General features: G+C 37.1%; 7 protein-coding genes, 1 long non-coding RNA gene and 1 other non-coding gene across 14 annotated transcripts, besides 1 other annotated feature; 6 read left to right on the top strand and 3 right to left on the bottom strand.

The window, feature by feature from the left end:
* Nucleotides 1–70: 70 nt before the first annotated feature.
* AT1G78895 (Reticulon family protein) lies at nucleotides 71–1961 on the top strand. Its single transcript, NM_106538.3, has 4 exons — nucleotides 71–377; nucleotides 842–983; nucleotides 1202–1271; nucleotides 1649–1961. Exons 1-4 carry the CDS (start codon nucleotides 211–213, stop codon nucleotides 1762–1764), a joined length of 495 nt encoding a protein of 164 aa, NP_565194.1. The 5' UTR covers nucleotides 71–210; the 3' UTR covers nucleotides 1765–1961.
* On the bottom strand, nucleotides 1443–3647 carry AT1G78890 (uncharacterized protein). Of its 2 annotated transcripts, NM_001334852.1 has the most exons (4): nucleotides 3058–3647; nucleotides 2522–2610; nucleotides 1810–2281; nucleotides 1443–1710 (listed from the first exon to the last, which is right to left on the bottom strand). In NM_001334852.1, exons 1-2 carry the CDS (start codon nucleotides 3452–3454, stop codon nucleotides 2540–2542), a joined length of 468 nt encoding a protein of 155 aa, NP_001319410.1. In that variant the 5' UTR covers nucleotides 3455–3647; the 3' UTR covers nucleotides 1443–1710; nucleotides 1810–2281; nucleotides 2522–2539. The 2 variants fall into 2 exon arrangements, with proteins under 2 accessions (NP_001319410.1, NP_565193.1); NM_106537.3 differs by lacking the exon at nucleotides 1443–1710 and having other exon boundaries at nucleotides 1938–2281; nucleotides 3058–3600.
* Nucleotides 3648–4127: 480 nt separating this feature from the next.
* Nucleotides 4128–7444, top strand: AT1G78880 (Ubiquitin-specific protease family C19-related protein). The gene is made up of 5 exons (NM_106536.5): nucleotides 4128–4447; nucleotides 5174–6103; nucleotides 6250–6405; nucleotides 6507–6718; nucleotides 6817–7444. The coding sequence occupies exons 2-5, from the start codon at nucleotides 5258–5260 to the stop codon at nucleotides 7007–7009; spliced, it is 1407 nt and encodes a 468-aa protein (NP_178009.1). The 5' UTR covers nucleotides 4128–4447; nucleotides 5174–5257; the 3' UTR covers nucleotides 7010–7444.
* Nucleotides 4315–4392: a sequence feature (AT1G78880.uORF1).
* Nucleotides 7445–7449: 5 nt separating the features above from the next.
* Nucleotides 7450–9701, bottom strand: UBC35 (ubiquitin-conjugating enzyme 35). 4 transcript variants are annotated; one of them, NM_106535.4, is made up of 8 exons: nucleotides 9453–9701; nucleotides 9327–9354; nucleotides 9062–9148; nucleotides 8703–8761; nucleotides 8388–8429; nucleotides 8232–8305; nucleotides 8031–8128; nucleotides 7466–7911 (listed from the first exon to the last, which is right to left on the bottom strand). In NM_106535.4, the coding sequence occupies exons 1-8, from the start codon at nucleotides 9486–9488 to the stop codon at nucleotides 7874–7876; spliced, it is 462 nt and encodes a 153-aa protein (NP_565192.1). In that variant the 5' UTR covers nucleotides 9489–9701; the 3' UTR covers nucleotides 7466–7873. The 4 variants fall into 4 exon arrangements, with proteins under 4 accessions (NP_001031298.1, NP_565192.1, NP_001321618.1 ...); NM_001036221.3 differs by having other exon boundaries at nucleotides 7450–7911; nucleotides 8031–8305; nucleotides 9453–9643; NM_001334851.1 differs by having other exon boundaries at nucleotides 7485–7911; nucleotides 9062–9354; nucleotides 9453–9694.
* Nucleotides 9702–10125: 424 nt separating this feature from the next.
* AT1G78865 lies at nucleotides 10126–12339 on the top strand. Its single transcript, NR_143600.1, has 2 exons — nucleotides 10126–10234; nucleotides 10572–12339. It is a non-coding gene; the product is annotated as an other RNA (non-coding RNA).
* AT1G09833 lies at nucleotides 11792–12238 on the bottom strand. The gene has a single exon (NR_139701.1). It is a non-coding gene; the product is annotated as an other RNA (long non-coding RNA).
* A 46-nt stretch (nucleotides 12340–12385) lies between the features above and the next one.
* On the top strand, nucleotides 12386–14074 carry AT1G78860 (D-mannose binding lectin protein with Apple-like carbohydrate-binding domain-containing protein). The gene has a single exon (NM_106534.2). The coding sequence runs from the start codon at nucleotides 12578–12580 to the stop codon at nucleotides 13907–13909; it is 1332 nt and encodes a 443-aa protein (NP_178007.1). The 5' UTR covers nucleotides 12386–12577; the 3' UTR covers nucleotides 13910–14074.
* Nucleotides 14075–16541: 2467 nt separating this feature from the next.
* AT1G78850 (D-mannose binding lectin protein with Apple-like carbohydrate-binding domain-containing protein) lies at nucleotides 16542–18217 on the top strand. The gene has a single exon (NM_106533.3). It carries the CDS (start codon nucleotides 16680–16682, stop codon nucleotides 18003–18005), a length of 1326 nt encoding a protein of 441 aa, NP_178006.1. The 5' UTR covers nucleotides 16542–16679; the 3' UTR covers nucleotides 18006–18217.
* Nucleotides 18218–19058: 841 nt separating this feature from the next.
* Nucleotides 19059–20787, top strand: AT1G78840 (F-box/RNI-like/FBD-like domains-containing protein; the record flags this gene model as incomplete). Of its 2 annotated transcripts, NM_001334849.1 has the most annotated exons (5): nucleotides 19059–19117; nucleotides 19200–19592; nucleotides 19625–20167; nucleotides 20252–20392; nucleotides 20485–20787. In NM_001334849.1, the coding sequence occupies 4 exons, from the start codon at nucleotides 19260–19262 to the stop codon at nucleotides 20785–20787; spliced, it is 1320 nt and encodes a 439-aa protein (NP_001319408.1). The 2 variants fall into 2 exon arrangements, with proteins under 2 accessions (NP_001319408.1, NP_178005.1); NM_106532.1 differs by lacking the exon at nucleotides 19059–19117 and having other exon boundaries at nucleotides 19260–19592.
* Between the last annotated feature and the right edge of the window lie 209 nt (nucleotides 20788–20996).

The raw sequence follows: 20996 nt of genomic DNA, 5'->3' as shown, positions 1-20996 counted from the left end.
CACGTGACAGTTTATTTATTGGGCTTTATAATATATACTTACGGCCCAATAAGTGGGTCCGTTTAGTCAACAAAGACATGCGGCTTGAGAATCTCTCTCTCTCTCTGATCAAGCCGGAAAATTCACAAAAGTGATCAGTTTTGTTTTCTCGGGGAAATTTTCTGAAAGTGAAGAAAGGGAAAGCAAGTTTTTTTTGAAGTGGGGAGAGAGATGGGAGAAATGGGGAAGGCGATGGGATTGCTGATTAGCGGGACGCTTGTGTATTACCATTGTGCATATCGTAACGCGACTCTTCTCTCTCTCTTCTCCGATGTTTTCATTGTTCTCTTATGCTCTCTCGCCATTCTCGGTCTCCTTTTTCGCCAACTCAATGTCTCGTAAGTTCCCTCACATTTTTCGCCTAAATCTCTCTGGTTACGGTATTGGATTTTGTTCTTTGGTCTCTGATTTAGTCATTTGCTGTTTGGTGACCGAGTAGATACGAAATTTGTTGGCTCCTTTGATTTGTGACAAGTTTGAATACTTGCTCGATATAATTGTTTAATTGGGTTGTACTTTGTAATGTGGTTGTGCAATCAGTTATGTTAACTTGATTATGAAATTGATTTCATGTATTCTCTGAAGGCATGAACTGAAACTAGTTCTCATTGTATTTCTGGGTGAATCAATGATGCATCGATCTTATTTGATTACTATCATCTTCCGTTCTCTGTGATCAATGCATAGTCATAATCCTAGAATGTTCAATGATATCATTATCTTCTGCTCATTGTGTGTATAACTCTTCAAGACCCTTGCTTTATCATACCACATGATTTACAATCCTATAACTTTTCTAAAGGGTACCAGTGGATCCACTAGAGTGGCAAATATCACAGGACACAGCAAGTAACATCGTTGCACGCTTAGCTAATACCGTTGGAGCAGCAGAGGGTGTTCTGAGGGTTGCAGCAACTGGACATGACAAGAGACTTTTTGTCAAGGTAAGTGTGTCCTTTGTTACCAACTTACTATGTACAAGATACCGTTACTATTCTTGGATCATGAGTGTATCAAAATGCATTAGCATCAATATATCACCACAGAGATTCTCTTAGAACCCTAGTGTCTTTACCCAGTTACCATATAAATGCATTGCTAATTGTTAACTCAGTAATTGTGCTCTATACTGAATATGTTTGTTTTTTGCTTTTTCCTTTAGGTCGTAATTTGCCTTTACTTCTTATCAGCGCTTGGGCGACTCATATCAGGTGTAACCGTTGCTTATGCAGGTAAAGCATTCACATTTCATCTCAAATTTATACAGAGTTTCATTTTAATGTGGAAGAGTGTAGTATTTCATTGAATTTTAAAGCATTCACATTTTGTCTCAAACTTATACAAAGTTCATTCTAATGTGGAAGAGTGTGCTCTTACCTTATAAGTAGCATTTCATGGAATTATAAAGCATTCACATTTTGTCTCAAACTTATACAAAGTTTCATTTTAATGTGGAAGAGTGAGCTGTTACCTTATGAGTAGCATTACATACCAATATGTCGGATTTCTTAGCATTTAACAAAAGTTGGCCATTTGGGAAACCCTTCGTCTTGCCTGTGTCAAATATTGCAAACCAATGATCTCTGACTAGTTCTTCTCCCTGAAACAGGACTATGCTTGTTCTGTCTCTCCATGCTCTGTCAGACTTCTCAATCTCTTGGAAACTGTGTACTAAAGCGAGGAAATGGCCAGATTTTAGAACAAGAAGCACATTCTGATACATAATATGTCTAGCTTTTGTTTATACTTTTCGTCTTTTCTCATGCTTACATGCTCATAGCTTCAGTCTTCAGAGTAGTTTCCCCTTATGTACATTGGATTTGTTGCATACTACCTTGTGAAAAATGTAATGATATTGTTTAACCTCCACACCATGTACTTGCCGATCCTATATCTATAATTGTATTCTCTTTTCACGTTAATTTTGGACTCAAGGCATCATCATACAAAACAGTCTGCAAATGTGGTATGAGAACCGAATCTGCGAGCTTATGCGGAAATATATATACACACGATTCAACAAACTGTTATAAGGGAGATTACAAGAAAACAGAGGGTAAAGCAACAGCACCTTTTCCTTATTTAATTTCACTAAGACTGGATAGGATCTGATCAGTCTGTAAAAGGTTTGCTTTACTCTACCTTATCTAAAAGTCTAAACCATGTCTTTGCAGCTGCTCTTGGTGATTCGAATCTTCGTTGATTCGTGTTCATAAATCTACAAATCTTGAAGAGCAAGAGCCTGCAAAGTTTTGAAATTTGTTTCATTAGAGGTCAAAGAAAATCTTGAAGTGTCTATAGCCAAGGCAAATTTTAGATACTTTTAGTCCATATTATCTTATGCTAGCTAAAGAAGGCTTTACTGCCCAACACTCTAGCAGAGTTTTTTCTTAAGTTCATTTGCTCTTCAAATTTCCCTGCTTTCAGCTCGTGAAATCAATAGAAAGTTATATACGACTGTTGCGACCATCTTATAGCTTACCCTGACGAGTTTTGGGGTTTATTCCTCGTCCTCGGAGTGATATGCAGTATTTGAAGTCATCTCCGTCTCAACTGATTGAGGCTTTACACCTATAATCAAAAACAGACCAAGTGTTAAGAAACGCTCAAAAGACCAAACGTTAAAGAAACACTGTACCTAACAAAAAAACATATTTTGACGCTGCAACATTTGCCACTGAAGAATGCAAACACCACAATCTATTATAAAACAGAGTGATTATTATTCGACAAGAAGCAAAAGCAACAAGATTAATAAACACTACAATCTTTTCAACCCTATAAAGGAAAGACTCTCTATGTTATTACTGATGATGGTCACCCATTTCCATAACTGACATCTGAACCTGTAAAGAATTTTCAACAACTATATAACGATAAGCCAAGAATTGCCTAAGTGCATCTAAGAATGTAGCAATACCTATGCAGATTATAGATACTGCAAATGTAAAAACCAAAGCTTTTTCAAAACCGAAACACATACGATCAGACAATTAGAGTTAATCATATAAAAACCACCTTTGATGAAGTAATCAGAGCAAGGCCATCCTCGAACCGATGAGATTGAAATAGATTCTTCATCAGAGATCGGATTGGCCAGCTTCTCAACGAGCTTAGCGATCCCATGAGACTGGGATCTAGGAGGTGGAACCCAAAAGGAAGCACCGGGGACAAAAGGGAGCCAATCAGGTGCGGATCGGCGTACCATAATCCGGTGGACAGCATCTTCCAACTTATTGACAAGAGGATCCGCAGCGATATCAATCTCGTAGATTACTCCGAGATGGTTAGAGTTAGACCGACGATTGGAGGATTGAGATCGGATGAAAATGGTTTGAGATGAAGGGAGAAGAAGAGAAGCTGCGGCGAAACGGTATCGAGAGAGAGAAAGTGAAGGAGATAAAGATCGAGCCATTGTAGAGATTTAGGAGAAAGATGGTTCCTTTTTTTTTTGGTTTGGTTTGGTTGTTCCCTTTTTCTAGTCTTTTTAACGGATAAGGAGAAAAAGAGCATTAATCTTGTTTATCGGAATTTCCTTTTTTAATCCTTTTTCTGCCCTATCTGAAAATTTACTTTCTCCGATAAGAACTGTCTTTTTTCAAAACAGGTACATCATGCAAATATTTTCTGAGTATAAAACAACATGAGACACAATCATACAAAGCATATACTGATGTCCAAAAATCCAATCTGTGTAGTTTTTAAGCCATACTGGTGTTTAAAAGAAAAAGAAAAAAATTATACACTACTCTAGTGATGAAGATTGAAGAATCAAAGAACTCAAAAACAAGAGCCTATTCGTCTAGTGGGCCACCAGTCCACTCAAGGCCGGCCTTTTAGTCACCTGAAGTTGGACCCAACCCATAAGTGGGGCCGGAAAACACCATATAATCCAATAGGCAATAACCAATTTCACTAGTTTATTAAATAAAAATATATTAATATTATTAGGTGAGATATCATAATTGATAAGAAAATGCTCCAACTTAGTAATAATTACAATATACACCCTTAGTTTAACACATTGTAACAAAACTCTCTCAAACTTTTTACCAATTAAATTTGGACAGAGACAAAAAAAAGAAAGTGTGTTCTTCACTTTTTCTTTCCTCAGTTGGTTGTCCAAACAAAAAAAATCTCCACCGCTCTGAGAGAAAAAAGTTGGAAGAGGAGAGAGAGAGAGAGCGACAACGCACCAACTGTTGCGGCTCAAAGAGATCTCGATCGGGATCCACAAGACGGAGATAGATAGAGAGAGAGTGAGAGCTAACGGAAATGGGATCTCAGCTACTTGAGTGTTGCTTCCGTTTCGTCTTCTACTGTCACTCCCACAGCTCCAACTGTTTTCCTTGATTGTTTTTCTTTTATCTCGGCGTTTTACTCGGAAGCTTACAACACACTCTCTCAGGTGCGAATCGACGCCGTCTTCTTTTTGTTTTCTCAGATTGGGTTTTTGTCTTCCTGTGATCATTTTTACTTCATTTTGGGGGTTTAGGTATTGTTTTAGCTTCGCGTTTTGGTACTTGCTTCAAGCTCTTTTTCTTAGTTTCTGTGATTTGGGGATTTTGTTAGACATGGCGATCTGTGTTCGATTTCTGCTCAATCGCATTTGAAATTGAAATTGCTTCTAAATCCCAGAGATCTCACTGGGTTTCAAGAGATCAGACATAGAAATTGTGATTAGGGTTTTGTTTTTTTCATGGGTTCTCTGATATTATTTGGTTTTTCTGTAGCTTTTTTGGGGGAAGTAGTTGCAAGAAACTATGTAGATCTCAAGTGATATTAGTATATTACAAGTTCCCTGAATTAGATGTTTACGAATAGTCTTAAGTCTCAGTGGTGCTGGCTCTGTCAGAGAAATGGTAAAGGCTTTTGGCAAGGGGAAGTGACTTAATCTCAAATGATAACTAGTCCCATCAAAACAGCTCTGCTAGTGTTTGGTTTCTGAGTCTCATTTTCTTAGCATTTAGGGATCTATCTTGCAGCATACTGTCCTGGTCGTTCTTGGTACTATTTTCTTTTGTGGGCATAGGATGTTGAAAGCTTTTTATTCCGTGTTGGTGTTTGCCAATGTTTCGCTTGTCACAGTTCTCTATATGCCCATTTCTCATGGGTTATTGTTTTGTTCTTTCAGGGATTTGAAATCCTCACGTTTCAGCACATTCTTTGTGGTTCCCATCTATTCTCTAGCCAGTTCGGAGTTGCCTGAAGAAATCAAATGGGTTCGAGATACGCATCTCACCAGCTCAGCAATGGGCTTTTTGTGTCTGGCCGGCCAGAGCAACCCAAAGAAAAGCCTCCAACAATGAGCTCAGTAGCCATGCCATACACCGGTGGTGATATCAAGAAATCAGGAGAATTGGGGAAGATGTTTGACATTCCGACTGATGGGACTAAGTCAAGGAAGTCTGGCCCCATAACCGGAGGATCGTCAAGAAGTGGTGCGCAATCAGGTCCAGTGCCTAATGCAACTGGTCGTATGTCTGGCAATTTAGCTTCTGCTGGTTCAAATTCAATGAAGAAAACAAATTCTGGGCCTTTGTCTAAGCATGGGGAGCCTTTAAAGAAATCCTCTGGTCCGCAATCCGGTGGTGTAACAAGGCAAAATTCCGGCCCTATTCCTATACTCCCAACTACAGGTCTCATAACATCTGGGCCAATTACCTCGGGGCCTCTAAATTCATCTGGGGCTCCTAGGAAAATTTCTGGTCCTCTAGACTATTCTGGTTCGATGAAGACACATATGCCTTCAGTTGTCCACAACCAGGCGGTAACTACCCTTGCTCCGGAAGATGACTTTTCCTGCATGAAAAGCTTCCCCAAGCCTGTGCTGTGGCTGGTTATACTTATATTTGTGATGGGGTTCCTCGCTGGAGGCTTCATTCTTGGAGCAGTTCACAATGCAATTCTCCTCATAGTTGTGGCGGTCTTGTTCACAGTTGTTGCTGCACTTTTCATTTGGAATATTTCTTGTGAAAGACGTGGTATCACAGATTTCATCGCTCGTTATCCGGATGCTGATCTTAGAACTGCCAAAAACGGTCAATATGTGAAGGTCACTGGGGTAAGTATCTATGCATCCTGGGTGTTTTGCATTTACTATGTGCTACTGCTTTATCATGGGAAATGACGAAATGTGATTTGGCTTCCTTCCTTTGGTATCTCTACTATGTTCATAATATTGGTTTTTATATTTTGTTCATTGAAAAGGTGGTCACCTGTGGTAACGTGCCTCTTGAATCATCCTTCCATAGAGTTCCTAGGTGTGTTTACACGTCTACTTGTCTATATGAGTACCGTGGATGGGGTTCAAAGCCAGCCAATGCTTCACATCGTCGCTTTACATGGGGACTGAGATCAGCAGAGGTTAGTAGTGGCATGATGATATTTCATTTCACAGAAAAATGGTCTCTTTCAGTGTGGAATGTCTCTAAATGCATAAACGTTACTCCTACAATACATTGCAGAGGCATGTGGTAGACTTCTACATTTCTGATTTCCAATCTGGGCTCAGGGCATTGGTCAAAACTGGAAACGGTGCAAAGGTAACACCGCTTGTCGATGATTCTGTTGTCATCGATTTTAAGCCAGGAAATGAGCAAGCCTCTCCAGACTTTGTAAGGTGGTTGGGTAAAAAGAATCTAACCAATGATGATCGAATAATGCGGCTTAAAGAAGGGTATGAAAACACAACTTGTAGAAAAGAATGATAAAAATTTGACTTAAAAGAGTTACTAAAGGTTGTGTTGGTATCTGTGATACTTCTTTCACATGCAGGTATATCAAAGAAGGAAGCACAGTAAGTGTGATTGGAGTGGTTCAGAGAAACGATAACGTGTTAATGATAGTCCCGACGACAGAACCATTAGCAGCTGGTTGGCAATGGAGTAAGTGCACATTCCCTGCAAGTCTTGAAGGAATTGTATTGAGATGCGAAGATTCATCGAACGTAGATGCAATTCCTGTCTGATGCAGTAGTAGTGGAAGTCTTTCTTTTCCTTCTTCTTCCACGGTTGGTAGACGAAAATTTCACTGCTCCACTTCGGCTTCATTAATATTTTTCATGAAATCTGAAATGTGTTCTTGGTTGGTGGCCTTTTCGCTCTCTACTGATGATGATTCCTTTGGTTGGTGGTTTATGGTAGTGTTTTCTTTTTCTTCTCTCTTTTAATATTTCTTATTTTTTATATCGAGTTATTATTACATTAGGATGATAATGATGATGATGGATGTGGATTTCTTTTCTACAACTTAATTTGTGTTGTGGGCACTCTTCTTTGCCTTATGGTTTGTAATTTGTAAAGCTCTGCTAGTTATTCTTTTTTCGACCTAATTTGTGATCTAATGTAATGGGGATTATCTTTTTAGTTTGGAATGTTCCCGTTGCATGTGGATTGTATTTATTATTTCCTCCTTATTGTTTCTTCCTGAGATCAACTCTTTCCAAAAATACAACAGAATCACCTCATCGGGGAAATGTATATAAATTACAAACTCTCTCTACATCACTGCCAATTTGTAAAAGAAGTAAATTCCAACAATGATCAGTAAGTAACCTATGGATTTTGATGAAACTTAGAATTTACAGAGCTTAGACACTAGAGAAATATAGATATTTTTTACTCAAAAGACTTTGACGAACTTCAAATATAAGAACGAGTATTGATCCTAGGAGTAATGATACAGTGTGATTAAGAGAGATTACAGAGCAGTGGCGGGGGGAAATAACCAGCAAAATATAAGCTTTCTTATAACTTTGATGTTGAGATAGATTTCAGCAAATGTAATGTTATTTGGATGAAAGAGATCTTTTCAGTTTTCACCCTCCAATTTATCATGCGCCGCTTGCATAAAGACGGGTCCATTCCTTAGCTGCACAGATATAGTTCACAAGGATGTGAGATACTAACACAACGTTTAGAAAGAAAGAAAGAAAGAAAGAGTAGAAAGATATTGTAACAAGTTTAAATTCAGTGTTAAAATCACATCACCTGTATCCACAGCTTCTGCCTCATTACTCTTCCAGTGCTTAGCAATGTTCTCAGAAAGCGGATCATCTGGGTTTGGTGCACTCAGAAGAGCTTGAATACTTTATAAGGATTGCACACGTTAATAAAATAGGAGCAGAAGTCAAGCTCCAAGAAACCAATAGTTTTTAGCAGGAAATAATCTTATGTAATCAGCTCATATACCTTAAGAGCACTGTTCGTATTTGTAGTGCAGGGCTCCATTTGTCCTTGAGAATATCAAGACAGATTCTTCCAAGCTGCTCAAATAGACACAAGTTTAGGAGCATGTCTTTGGTTGTGTGGATGACAAAGGAAAAAGAGGAGGGATTTGGAACAGACCTTGTCAATGTTAGGATGGTATATCTTTGTGAGAAACCTAACCTGTAACAGATTAAATCATTAATAGAGTCATTAGAGAATAGAGAAATGCTCTACACAAACCATTTACAAAAAATCAAACGTTCAAGAACTATATCCATATGAAAAGAGAAACAATGACAAGAAATATGACATTACATGTACGTCACTCATAATCCAACCAGAATCATGGATCTCAGAGACCATTTGGTATGTGTACAAATAAATACCAAACCAATATATTCGCTTAATAACTAGATTCTTATAGCTGACACTACTTATAGTCAAATGACTTACCTTGGGAGCTGCCATAGGGTATTCTTCAGGCAAAAAGAGCTCCAACTTGAAAACTCCTCCTATAAGATGGAATCTATCACTCAGTAAAAAGTTAAAATTTTAAGAGAGAGCATATTCAAAGGAGAAAAAGAAAAAAGGTACAAGTTTTAAACTTAGCATCTGGTACGCAACAGAACAAATCGAATGTGTTAATAATAAAACTAAGTACAGTTGTGTATGTATATTCAGGACTATACTTAACACTAGCTAGTGTCACAAACAAGATACAAGAGCATTAGCAATCATTGCTTGACATAAACATGTTGTACTCTCAAAGCAAAAAATCTAATACTCGGATTATCAGAAGACTATTTGACTACCTTCATAAGGTGATTGTGTAGGACCAAGAATCATAACGTTGAAATACCGCATATTATCCTCAGATGGAGAGGCACTTATACCGGGAGCTGCACCAATCAAATCAATCGAAGTTATAATCAGATTTAAATCTTACTCTACAACCAAATTCCAAACTCCATGGACGGTCACGTCTCGGATCCACAATTCAACCATCAAAATTGATATTATCATCTCAAAATCAACACTATAACTCAACAAGGCAGGACGAATTAAAGAGTTTTTTACCCGGTTCACTGAGCAGACGTTGAGTTTCCTATCAGATCGCAAGGAAAACAAAAGTTAAGAGACTCCGATAGAAACAGAGATCGGTAGAGTTTGTCCAAGGAATCAAATCGAGATTGGAAAACAAACCTTGATGATTCTTCGCGGCAAATTACTGTTGGCCATTATCACTTGTCGATCGAGCTCAGAGAGTTAGGGTTTTTGAAGGGAGCTGCTGATGATAATCGAGAACAACAAGTTCGTCGTCGTCGTCTCTCGAATCTGACGAAGATTTTAATTCGATTTCCTTTCTCTATCTTTAAAATTCAACTCTGGACGAATCAAATAATATATTAGCTTTTATTTTACGTATTTTCCCGCAACCTTTGTTTATTGCTAACCCTCCCTAAAGTTCTACTTATTTATTGATTTTTCCCAACAGTTTTCGAATATTACATAGATTTTCTCAGATTTCCGGGCTTATTGGTCCATCAAAGCCATTTATATGTGAGGCCCATATTTATTATAATGGACCTTAACCAAATCCAGTTTATCCATTAAGCTTGTCATTTTATATTGGACTTGTAAAACTTTAAACATTTCATTGGGTTGGGCCGATCTCGAAAGCCCATCAAGAATAATACGACTTTAAAGTAGCGAACTAGGTAGTAGGTTCACTGTGAGTTAGCCGTTGAGGATGTCAGAACGGTAACTATGACGTCAAAAGCTGAGAATTCGAAAACTATCCGTTAGTGATTTTACCCAACGGTAAAGAAAACTTGTCTATATATAGTAATACACACAACACAGTCCTCGTTACTCCTAAATTATCTAATCCAAACCAAGACATGTAGATAGAAACCTATTCTCTTTTTGTCTCTTGTTGTCTGATTCTCTCTTCATCTTCGGCGGCAAAACTCAGCCAATCATCGGTGAGTTACTTTGTACTTTACTTTACGGTGAAAAGCGAAAACTGTGTCTATGTAAAACCTTTGTACATTACCTTTCTGTCTCTATGTACTTTAATTTCCAGTTTCTTTCTTGTTGTATTGTTTGGGTGTTTTTAGTCGGAATTACTCTTCTTGGCTCTTAGTACTTTGTTTTGACCCATGTTGGATTTTGATTTCTATGTTATTCGTATTGTTGATACTTCGTTTAAAACTTATATGTTGACAAATGAATACGGTGCAATGCCTTAATTTAAACCATGAATCTTTTATTTTCGTTATTATTTATTTGATAATAGTCCTAATAATGTTTTTAATCAAGATATAATATTTTTTGCGAGGGATCATTAATTCTGATGAGGAGGACAAAGCTTCAACAAGCGAACAACAATATCCACTACTTAGAGAGCTAAAGCATAAACATGAATTGCAATTTCCGCCAGGTTAGTTTTCAATCCTTTCCAAAAATCAACTACTATCAATAATAATTGAAGCACTTTTTAGTCGAAATACTCATCACTCGAAACACTTTCTAGTGTAAACTTTTTAATTCTACTTTAATAACACACTCATAAACACTATATCATTTAGTAGTAAAACACTCAGTAACTAAAAAATATTTTCTTAAAAAAAGATATGATGCGGAACTTTTAATTAAAACTCACAACTAAAAAATTAAAATAGTTGAAACATACTTAGTAAACACCAAATTATTTTCAACAAAAAATAGTCAAAGTCGTAGCACTGAACCATTCAACCAAAAAAAAACACATTTAACAAGATACACACACGACTAATAAATGTGTATTTTCTTACGTCTTTAAAATTACATTAACACTTAATTAATTCAACAAAATCCCTTTAGCCAAAATTTAGTCGAAGCACTTACTCAAAAAACTTATATCTAAATCCGAACACACGTAAAACACTAGATCAATTTACTTAAAAGTCGAAACATATATTTCCAAGCATACTTCTAAACAAAGCATACTTAGTGAAGTACATTAGTTATACTGTTGAACACAATATTAAATCACGAACACGTACTCCTAAACTAGTCAGGCAAATTACTCCTAACATTTTAGTCAAAACATAGTTATTCGTAACACTTGAAAACACTTCCGCAATTCCGCATTTAAAGGCAAGTGCAAAAATCACACTTTATTTAAAAAAAGCTTATATAAAAACCGTTTTAGGCGAAGTATGAATATTACTTGAACAATTATTGTTTTTACTTCACATTTCGTCGAAGCGTCTGTTAGTCGAAGCCAAGCACAAGTTGAACCACTGTTAGTCGTATCGCTGTTAGTCGTTAGTCAAAACACTTTTTTATGTCATACATTTTGTACGTTGTTATTAAATGTTAACTTGATCGGGAAAAGACCACTCTGTTGCAGGTCGCACACCTTTAACAGTGATCTAATATATCAAAGACAAAAAAAAGGTGGATTGAGATTAATCATAAAAGGAAACAAATACTTTAACAACTTCTCAAAAAAATTGGTGATCAAACTCAGAAAACTAAAAATTGGAACATAGCAACTGAAGAAAATGAAAATGAGGATCTGTTTCGCATCCATATTTCGCAAACTCATTAAAACGTTAATTAATTTTAAAATAACCAAGTGTAGATAACGCAGCTTATCGGATCCGTTGGTATAACGTTGTATGGTCCTCAGTTTGGAAGGAGTGGCGATTTTCCGAAAATGGATTGATATAAGGCAAACAGATTGGTTCAGAGTAATTTCAAAAAAATCAATGAAACGGTATATGAAATAATGTACTTAAAATATTATATCAAATAGGCTATCTCTATGCTCACATCACATGCGTCGAATAAACAATTAAAACAAAAATCCAACGGGACGACCAATAGCATAATTCCGGTGGCTCGTAATTAAAAATTGGTCCACATTATATCAAAGTGCTCACGTACCCTTTCAAAATTCCAATTCCAACTAATGTTGCTGTGGTGCTACAGAAATAAATAAAAAACTATAGTTGAAAACTGACAAAACAAGTATAATTAATATTGACTCGCTTTATACAAGAAACATGTTACTTTGTACAAAACAAGTATAATTAATATTGACTAAAATGAAAATTATCACTTTATACCTGTTAAGAATCGATAGATTATCATACAAGTTGTTTCAAATTATTATACAAGTTTGTTTCACTTCACTTTACACCGAATAGCATTGATAAATTAATATACACCTGCTAAAGTGACGAGGTTTCAAAAGCATATCATTGCATCCTATAAAAAGAAGCTCACTCAGTATACTAAAACACACCAACATTCATCAAAAAAACACATAACAAAAAATGGAATTCTCAACCACATTAGCTCTGTTCTTCACTCTCTCCATATTCTTGGTCGGAGCACAAGCCAAAGTTCCCGTCGACGACCAATTTCGAGTGGTCAACGAAGGAGGCTACACCGATTACAGTCCCATCGAATACAACCCCGACGTACGTGGCTTCGTCCCCTTCAGCGACAACTTCCGTCTCTGTTTCTACAACACAACCCAAAACGCATACACTCTCGCTCTTAGAATCGGAAACAGAGCCCAAGAATCCACTCTAAGATGGGTCTGGGAAGCAAACAGAGGCTCACCAGTCAAAGAAAACGCCACGTTGACTTTCGGCGAAGATGGAAACCTTGTACTTGCTGAAGCCGATGGCCGCGTGGTCTGGCAAACGAACACGGCTAACAAAGGCGTCGTGGGGATCAAAATTTTGGAGAATGGCAATATGGTAATATATGATTCAAATGGAAAATTCGTATGGCAAAGCTTTGACTCTCCGACCGACACGCTTCTCGTTGGACAGTCTTTGAAACTCAACGGTCAAAACAAGCTCGTAAGCAGACTTTCTCCATCGGTCAACGCAAACGGACCGTACAGTCTCGTGATGGAAGCCAAGAAGCTAGTCTTGTACTACACGACAAACAAAACTCCAAAACCAATCGGTTACTACGAATACGAATTCTTCACCAAGATAGCTCAGTTACAGTCTATGACGTTCCAAGCTGTGGAGGATGCCGACACCACGTGGGGTCTACACATGGAAGGTGTCGACTCTGGTTCTCAATTCAACGTCTCGACGTTCCTCTCGCGGCCTAAACACAATGCGACGTTGAGTTTTCTTCGGTTAGAGTCAGACGGAAACATCAGAGTTTGGAGTTACAGTACGTTGGCGACTTCCACGGCTTGGGACGTAACGTACACGGCGTTTACTAACGACAACACTGACGGTAACGATGAGTGTAGGATCCCTGAGCATTGTTTGGGGTTTGGTTTGTGTAAGAAAGGTCAGTGTAACGCTTGTCCTAGCGACATAGGGCTTCTTGGTTGGGATGAGACTTGCAAGATTCCGAGTCTCGCTAGTTGCGATCCCAAGACATTTCACTATTTCAAGATCGAAGGAGCTGATAGTTTTATGACGAAGTATAACGGTGGATCAACGACAACGGAGAGTGCGTGTGGGGACAAATGTACGAGAGATTGTAAGTGTTTAGGGTTTTTCTACAATAGGAAGAGTTCGAGGTGTTGGTTGGGTTATGAGCTCAAGACATTGACTAAAACCGGAGATACTTCCCTAGTTGCTTATGTCAAGGCTCCGAATGCTAGCAAGAAGTCAGCTCTTGCCATTTGAAGCGTAAACAAAGGTTTTTGTGTGTCGTTTTGACGAATAATAAGGCTACGTTGTCCTTTGTTTTCTCTTTTCTGAAAAAGTGTTGCTATTGGTTTATCTTGTTTTATGATTGCATGTTGATTCTCAAGCTACACCGTAATAAATTGAAGTGAAACGCATCAGCTAAATTCAATTATTCTCATTATTTTACCAAAAAAAATAAAATTATTCATTAATTTAGTATCATCACAAAATATGATATACTTAAGGATTGAATTGAGAAATTGAATCATGAATGAGTTTAAGCTTTCATGTTTTCTGTTTTTCTTTTTTTTTTAGCTTGAGACCATATTTTGAAGGTAATGTTTCAAGAAAAACCTTAACTTTCCGTTGTGAAAAAATGTTTTATATTTTTATTAGACACTGATGCAATGCAGTAGAACGTGCACACAACACTTTGCTTCTCATGACAAGCCATTGAAAGATTCAAACTTTTAATTTGGATTATTAAAGAAGCGGTATAAATATGATACGAATAAGATGCGTGCTACGGCGCTTCGACGCCGCGTCACCTTAACAGAGATGGTCATCTGTCTCGTTTTTTTTTGACCAGTCAACGCTCTTATATATTTATTATACATGTACATAATGTCTTAAATCATGCAGACTAATAACTTTACATCGTTTTCGTTGTTAGCTTTGATTTTTAAAAGTCAACTTGAAAGATGCCAGGTGTTATTTATAGTTTATACATATCAAGCAAATGCTTTCTACTGCATATATTATCGATTTTTTTTACCCAAACATAATAATTAATTATTGAACAAAAGGTACACAGTACTTAACACTAATCTTCATTTTTCTTCATTTTGTGAGCTGATTTGGTCTAATTAAATCGATGGCATAAAAGCCAAAACCAGAGAAACATTGTTTATGAATAGAAATTTTTAGAGGTAAAAATTTAGCATTTGGAACCAAAGAGTCGGTTCTAATATAATGTATAAAGAACGAAAAATAAACGATAGAAATATTAACTGAACATTTAGTATGACGGTTTGGGACTTTGGGGTGACAAATTGTTGTACTATATTGAGCTGCCCATAAGCATTTGTATTTGTGAAACATTGCATATTAATTGGAGCTGAAGTATATACATATGCATAGCTATGAGTTAATTTTTCTACCTCGTCTCGAGACAATGCATTTTGAGGTGATTTGGTTCCCAAATGATGCCGCTCTAAAAAGGCTAATTAAGAAGTCAAACTTATTGTTGTTTTGTTGATGCCTCACGGGAATCACCAGATATGAAAGCTAAAATCTGATGATAAATGCATAACAAACAAGGCCATCAAATTATTAAAGGTAGTTCTTCAATAGAACCCACTTCAAGCAAAACCAGTAGCTTTACTAATGGAAGTTCAACAAGCCAGAAACTTGGGTTATTATGAGGTAACGTTTGTTGGAGATGGCAAAGCTTAATTTGTATGATTGTCACCAGTCAAGAAAAACACAGGGCTAACTGCAAAACTTCTATCAAAACTCTTGCCAAAGACATCGTATCTCTTTCTAGACAGCATGTAATTATATATATATGTACGTGGAAAACAAACTTAGTAGGAGTGTGTACAATTTAGCTAAGTATGATTGAATACATTCTACAGGACATGTAGTAACTTGGAACTAGTTATATTTTCTTTCTTGTGTAATAAGAAGATTTGAGGACAAAAAAAAAGATGCTAAATACAAGTTGGCACATGGACTCGGAAAAGAATAATAAAATGTTGCCAAAAGTAATTTAAAACAAAAATAGCTAGCCGTCGAATAAGACCTGTGCCCACACACACCTGGCAAGCCGCCGGGTATTGGGAGTTGGGACACATGACCACACCAAAGATCCGATCTAGATCATTTACATTAGATAATTATTTATCCATGGTCCGTTTATTTTTGTAAAACACCTTCAAATTTCTTTATTAACAAGTGGTCAGAATAGTTCAGATTAATATCAGAAAGACAATTAACTATAAGGATAGATAAAGTTGCATGTATTTGAATCATATATCAAATTCTATCTGAATCATATATCAAATTCTATCTATAATCTATGCGAATGCGACGTGAGTCAATAAATATTAAAGACAAATCCAACGAGACGAGAGAATCGACTATGAGCATCTTCCAGGTGGCTCGTAATTAAAAGTTGTTGGTCGGTGGGTCCTCATTCAAACGAGTGATTTATTATTTCGTTCGATTCAATACGCAACTCTAGTAATTTCAATTTAACTAATGCTGATGCAGTGTAAGAAAGTATAGTTATCAACCAACAACTCGCTTTGTAAGAGAAACATATCATACTTTTGATGATACTATTTTTTCTTTTTTGAATTTCACACCGGATTCAATCGGTAAAGTATTATAGAAGTTCTTACTGAAACAACATTAATTTTTTTGTAAAATATAAATCTAAGAAGAAAAAATTACTAGGGAAATTAATAGCAAACTGTAACGGTTGACTGGTTTTGCTAATCGTGCACGGTTTAGCATTGAGATTAAGATAAGCTCTTTCTAAAATATTCGAAACATATCCTTTAAAAAAAAAAAAAAAAATCAAACAAAACCAGCAAAAGTAATAGATTATAGCGAAACAAAGACCAAAAAGTCGTTCAAAATACTCTTTAAAATATTATAAAACCAACAAAAAAACAAAGACTTCCTTGGCTCCTCCTATAAATAGAAGCTTTCTCTCTTTACCAGAAACACACCAAAATCCATTAACACACACAAAAACAAAATGAAATTTTCAATCACATTAGCTCTATGCTTCACTCTCTCCATCTTCTTGATCGGATCACAAGCCAAAGTTCCAGTCGACGACCAATTCCGAGTGGTCAACGAAGGTGGCTACACCGATTACAGTCCCATCGAATACAACCCCGACGTACGTGGCTTCGTACCCTTCAGTGACAACTTCCGTCTCTGTTTCTACAACACAACCCCAAACGCATACACTCTCGCTCTCAGAATCGGAAACAGAGTCCAAGAATCCACTCTCAGATGGGTCTGGGAAGCAAACAGAGGCTCACCGGTCAAAGAAAACGCGACGTTGACTTTTGGCGAAGACGGAAACCTCGTACTCGCTGAAGCCGATGGACGCTTGGTATGGCAAACGAACACAGCTAACAAAGGCGCCGTGGGGATCAAAATCTTGGAGAATGGCAATATGGTAATATACGATTCCAGTGGAAAATTTGTATGGCAGAGCTTTGATTCTCCCACCGACACACTTCTCGTTGGACAGTCTTTGAAACTCAACGGTCGGACCAAACTCGTAAGCAGACTGTCTCCATCTGTCAACACAAACGGACCGTACAGTCTCGTGATGGAAGCCAAGAAGCTAGTCTTGTACTACACGACAAACAAAACTCCGAAACCAATCGCTTATTTTGAATACGAATTCTTCACCAAGATAACACAATTCCAGTCAATGACGTTCCAAGCTGTGGAAGATTCCGACACAACGTGGGGTCTAGTCATGGAAGGTGTCGATTCTGGTTCTAAATTCAACGTTTCAACGTTCCTCTCACGGCCGAAACACAACGCGACGTTGAGTTTTATTCGGTTAGAATCAGACGGAAACATCAGAGTTTGGAGTTACAGTACGTTGGCGACTTCCACGGCTTGGGACGTGACATACACGGCGTTTACCAACGCCGACACTGACGGTAACGACGAGTGTAGGATCCCTGAGCATTGTTTGGGGTTTGGTTTGTGTAAGAAAGGCCAGTGTAACGCTTGTCCTAGCGACAAAGGGCTTCTTGGTTGGGACGAGACATGTAAATCTCCAAGTCTCGCAAGTTGCGATCCCAAGACATTTCACTACTTCAAGATCGAAGGAGCTGATAGTTTCATGACAAAATATAACGGTGGATCATCGACGACGGAGAGTGCGTGTGGGGACAAGTGTACGAGAGATTGCAAATGTTTAGGGTTTTTCTACAATAGAAAGAGTTCGAGGTGTTGGTTGGGCTACGAGCTCAAGACATTGACTAGAACCGGAGATTCTTCCCTGGTTGCTTATGTCAAAGCTCCTAATGCAAACAAAAAGTCAACTCTTTGAGGTCTGAAAGTCATATATATATATGAAATTATTGTGTTGTGTGTTTAATAAGGTTCGTTTGTGTACCTTTTTAAAAATAAATGGTGTACTGATTCTCAAGATAAATCCTAATACAAAGTGAAGTGAAAGGAATCAATTTCTGATATATCTTACCATCCCCAATGGTTAAGAAGTAATTGGTTCTTAACCAAACATCTTAACAATTATTTATACTAAAATTTTAAAACATGACATGTAACTGTTTTTTTCACTCATGAAAACTTCTTAGCTAAGAAGCAAATCTTAGTTTTTAAATTTATTTTGATTTAATTTTTATAGTTTAATTTTAAGATATTATTCTAAGATACACCTAAGATACACCATTGGAGGTGCTATTACTCCCACAATTTCTTTATATAAGATTTTTTGACTAAAAACAGATTAATAAACTATTATTTTGTGCATCATGAAAACTAGTTCAACCAATGAAAATAAATACTGCATAATTCTTGTTCTAATGACAGATTTTAAACATTTCTGTATTCCCAATAAATACAGATTTAATTTAGAAACTTGAAACAAACAAAATTGTTTAAACATCTTACAAATAAAAAAAAAGGGAGTGAGTAATTCATAAAATACTATGCTTTGTCAGTAACGCAGAAGACCCAAGTGCACGTAATACATCAGAGGAATTAATTATTGATTGTAAAGATTATTGTATTGAATAGTTTTGTTACGTAGCTAAATATTTCAAAATTAAAGATGGGATCGCGAATTTGCAATTGCATCATGGTCGATAGAATAAGATGCGTGATACGATGCTTCAGCGCCGCGTCACCTTTTCGGCTAGTTTTTTTTTTTTTTTTTTCATTTACAAAGTCGGCTTGCAAGCTGCCGTATAACAGAAGTACATGTTAGGATTTTCATACATGTATTAATAAATCATATTTTCAGTTAATTGGGCCTGTAGGACACGTTTTAGCCCATTAATATATTCCTCTTACGTTTCAACCGCTTTCCCAAAACCAAAAAAAACTTGAAAGCGTCGCCACCGTCGTCAATTATCCGACGATCTCTCATCGCTTCGCTTTTACATCGTCATTATCTGTGATCGGATCGCGCCGCTGCAGGTCAGTTCTCTCGTTGTTCTTCTTAGTCTCTCTACTATGAATTTACTTAACTTGATCTGTGCTTTTCTGCTTAATTTTTCAGCATTACATCATTGCTGAGGTCTCTAAACAAAAGCGTCACGATTACAAAAGACGAAATCACATGGAAAACAAAGATTTGATTAGCCAATTATTGCCGGACCACGTACTGCATGAGATACTCCTAAAACTTGCGACGAAAGATTCTGTTAAAACCAGTATCTTGTCCACGAGATGGAGATATATTTGGCAACGTGTTCCTGGATTGGACCTTAACCAAACTAACTTCAGATACAAGGGGTTAAAGGGTTTTGTCAACAGGTTTCTAGATTTGGATAAGAAATCACTCATATACCAATTGAAGTTGGAATTTGACGGCAGGAAGTATGAGACTGAAGGATCCCTTTTCAACAAGTGGGTCGACTCAGTGGTTACCCGTGGAGTTCAGCATCTTGTGGTTGTTGCTAAAATATTTGGTTCTTGCATAAGAACAATTATTGTCCCATAAAACTTCCGGGAAGCATTTCTATGTGTGAAACATTGGTACACTTGAAGCTGGTCGAGGTAGGCATTGATAGTTTTGACTCCGTTTCTCTACCTCGTCTTGAGACTATGCATTTACTATCGGTTTGGTTTTCGAGCGAAGCGGCTCTAGAGAGGCTTATCTCATCCTCCCCAGTTCTTCAAGTTTTGTACATTGAAAAAGTTTGGAATGTGGAAGTTATACGAGTGCGGTCTCAGACACTATATAGCTTGAGAATGCGTATTTGGAAAAGAGATTTAGATTGGAACAAAGATTTAACAAAAATTGGGCTAGTGATTGATGCTCCTAGGCTTAAGTCTCTGAATCTTCAAATCCACCGGTTTAAAGACCTTGTGCTGAATAGTGTATGTTCTCCGCTCAAAGTGGATATTAGTATCTCTAAAGGAGAGTTTAATCCTATTAACTCATTGACGATGAAAACATTGCGTACATTTATTGCTTGGATATCAAATGTCACAAATCTTGCACTCAATTACTGTTGTCTAGAGGTATGTATATTTTTGTAACTATTCATCCTGAATTAATCTGTCTCGAAAACTTATTACTAATTTATTCTTCTTGGTTTTTGCTAGGCTATGTATGCTTACTCTAGCTCGGAACCATTGCCTCAGTTCTCTAACTTAACCCATTTGGAAGTTTCGATGGACTCCTCTTGTTTAAAGTTGTTACCAACGTTTCTCGCAAGCTGTCCAAACCTAAAATCTCTAGAGTTGGTAATTTTATTTTTATAAGTAACTCTTGAATTACTTAACTAAACTATACATTCTCATTACGTTTTTCGTTTCTTGTCCTTGATATTATGTAGTGGGTTCACGATCATCGTCTAGATATATTGGATATCTCAAGATCAACTATGCCTAAGTGTCTGCTAATATCGCTCAAGTTTGTTACGATATACAGCACAGCTATGATATCCAGCTCGGTTGAGAATCAGGTCGAAACCGAGCTTGTCAAATACATCCTGGGGAATGCAGCAGTTGTCAAGGAGCTTACTCTTCGATTCATTTTATGGGCAGAAGAACACAGGTTTCAACTTAGCAAGCAAATCCTTGCGTTTCCAAAGCTTTCTTCTGCTTGTCAAGTCTTTCTTCATTCGTCGTTTTTTTGAACTTGTTGTGAGGATCAAGCACAAGTGTAAACGTTATGCTTCTTAGGTGTTTTTAGTTTCCACACTTGTTCCGGTTAGACATCGTAATTTTTAAAAATTTTAAGATTTATGTGATTGGTAAATTCAAGATGCCGCAATATTATTGATATCGTAGATATCTTTGTCAGCCATTATTTGTTTGGGTTTCGTTTGGTGCACATGTAAAGAAT

The sequence above is a fragment of the Arabidopsis thaliana genome, assembly GCF_000001735.4.
Source record: "Arabidopsis thaliana chromosome 1 sequence".
Lineage (NCBI taxonomy): Eukaryota > Viridiplantae > Streptophyta > Magnoliopsida > Brassicales > Brassicaceae > Arabidopsis > Arabidopsis thaliana.
Note: the sequence above shows the minus strand (reverse complement) of the source record. Positions and strands in the feature narration are given on the sequence as shown.

Bases quoted from the DNA above. Each gene is read 5' to 3' on its own strand.
- AT1G78895 (NM_106538.3), top strand. From the start codon at position 211: ATGGGAGAAATGGGGAAGGCGATGGGATTGCTGATTAGCGGGACGCTT. The intron at 378-841 runs GTAAGTTCCCTC...ACTTTTCTAAAG, and splicing joins TTTCGCCAACTCAATGTCTC to GGTACCAGTGGATCCACTAG. The intron at 1,272-1,648 runs GTAAAGCATTCA...TCCCTGAAACAG, and splicing joins TGTAACCGTTGCTTATGCAG to GACTATGCTTGTTCTGTCTC.
- AT1G78890 (NM_001334852.1), bottom strand. From the start codon at position 3,454: ATGGCTCGATCTTTATCTCCTTCACTTTCTCTCTCTCGATACCGTTTC. The intron at 2,611-3,057 runs GTGGTTTTTATA...TTTTGATTATAG, and splicing joins CTCTGATTACTTCATCAAAG to GTGTAAAGCCTCAATCAGTT.
- AT1G78880 (NM_106536.5), top strand. From the start codon at position 5,258: ATGGGTTCGAGATACGCATCTCACCAGCTCAGCAATGGGCTTTTTGTG. The intron at 6,104-6,249 runs GTAAGTATCTAT...TTCATTGAAAAG, and splicing joins AATATGTGAAGGTCACTGGG to GTGGTCACCTGTGGTAACGT. The intron at 6,406-6,506 runs GTTAGTAGTGGC...AATACATTGCAG, and splicing joins GGGGACTGAGATCAGCAGAG to AGGCATGTGGTAGACTTCTA.
- UBC35 (NM_106535.4), bottom strand. From the start codon at position 9,488: ATGGCCAACAGTAATTTGCCGCGAAGAATCATCAAG. The intron at 8,762-9,061 runs GTAGTCAAATAG...TCCATCTTATAG, and splicing joins TACACAATCACCTTATGAAG to GAGGAGTTTTCAAGTTGGAG. The intron at 7,912-8,030 runs GTGATGTGATTT...ATATCTGTGCAG, and splicing joins GGCAGAAGCTGTGGATACAG to CTAAGGAATGGACCCGTCTT.
- AT1G78860 (NM_106534.2), top strand. From the start codon at position 12,578: ATGGAATTCTCAACCACATTAGCTCTGTTCTTCACTCTCTCCATATTC.
- AT1G78850 (NM_106533.3), top strand. From the start codon at position 16,680: ATGAAATTTTCAATCACATTAGCTCTATGCTTCACTCTCTCCATCTTC.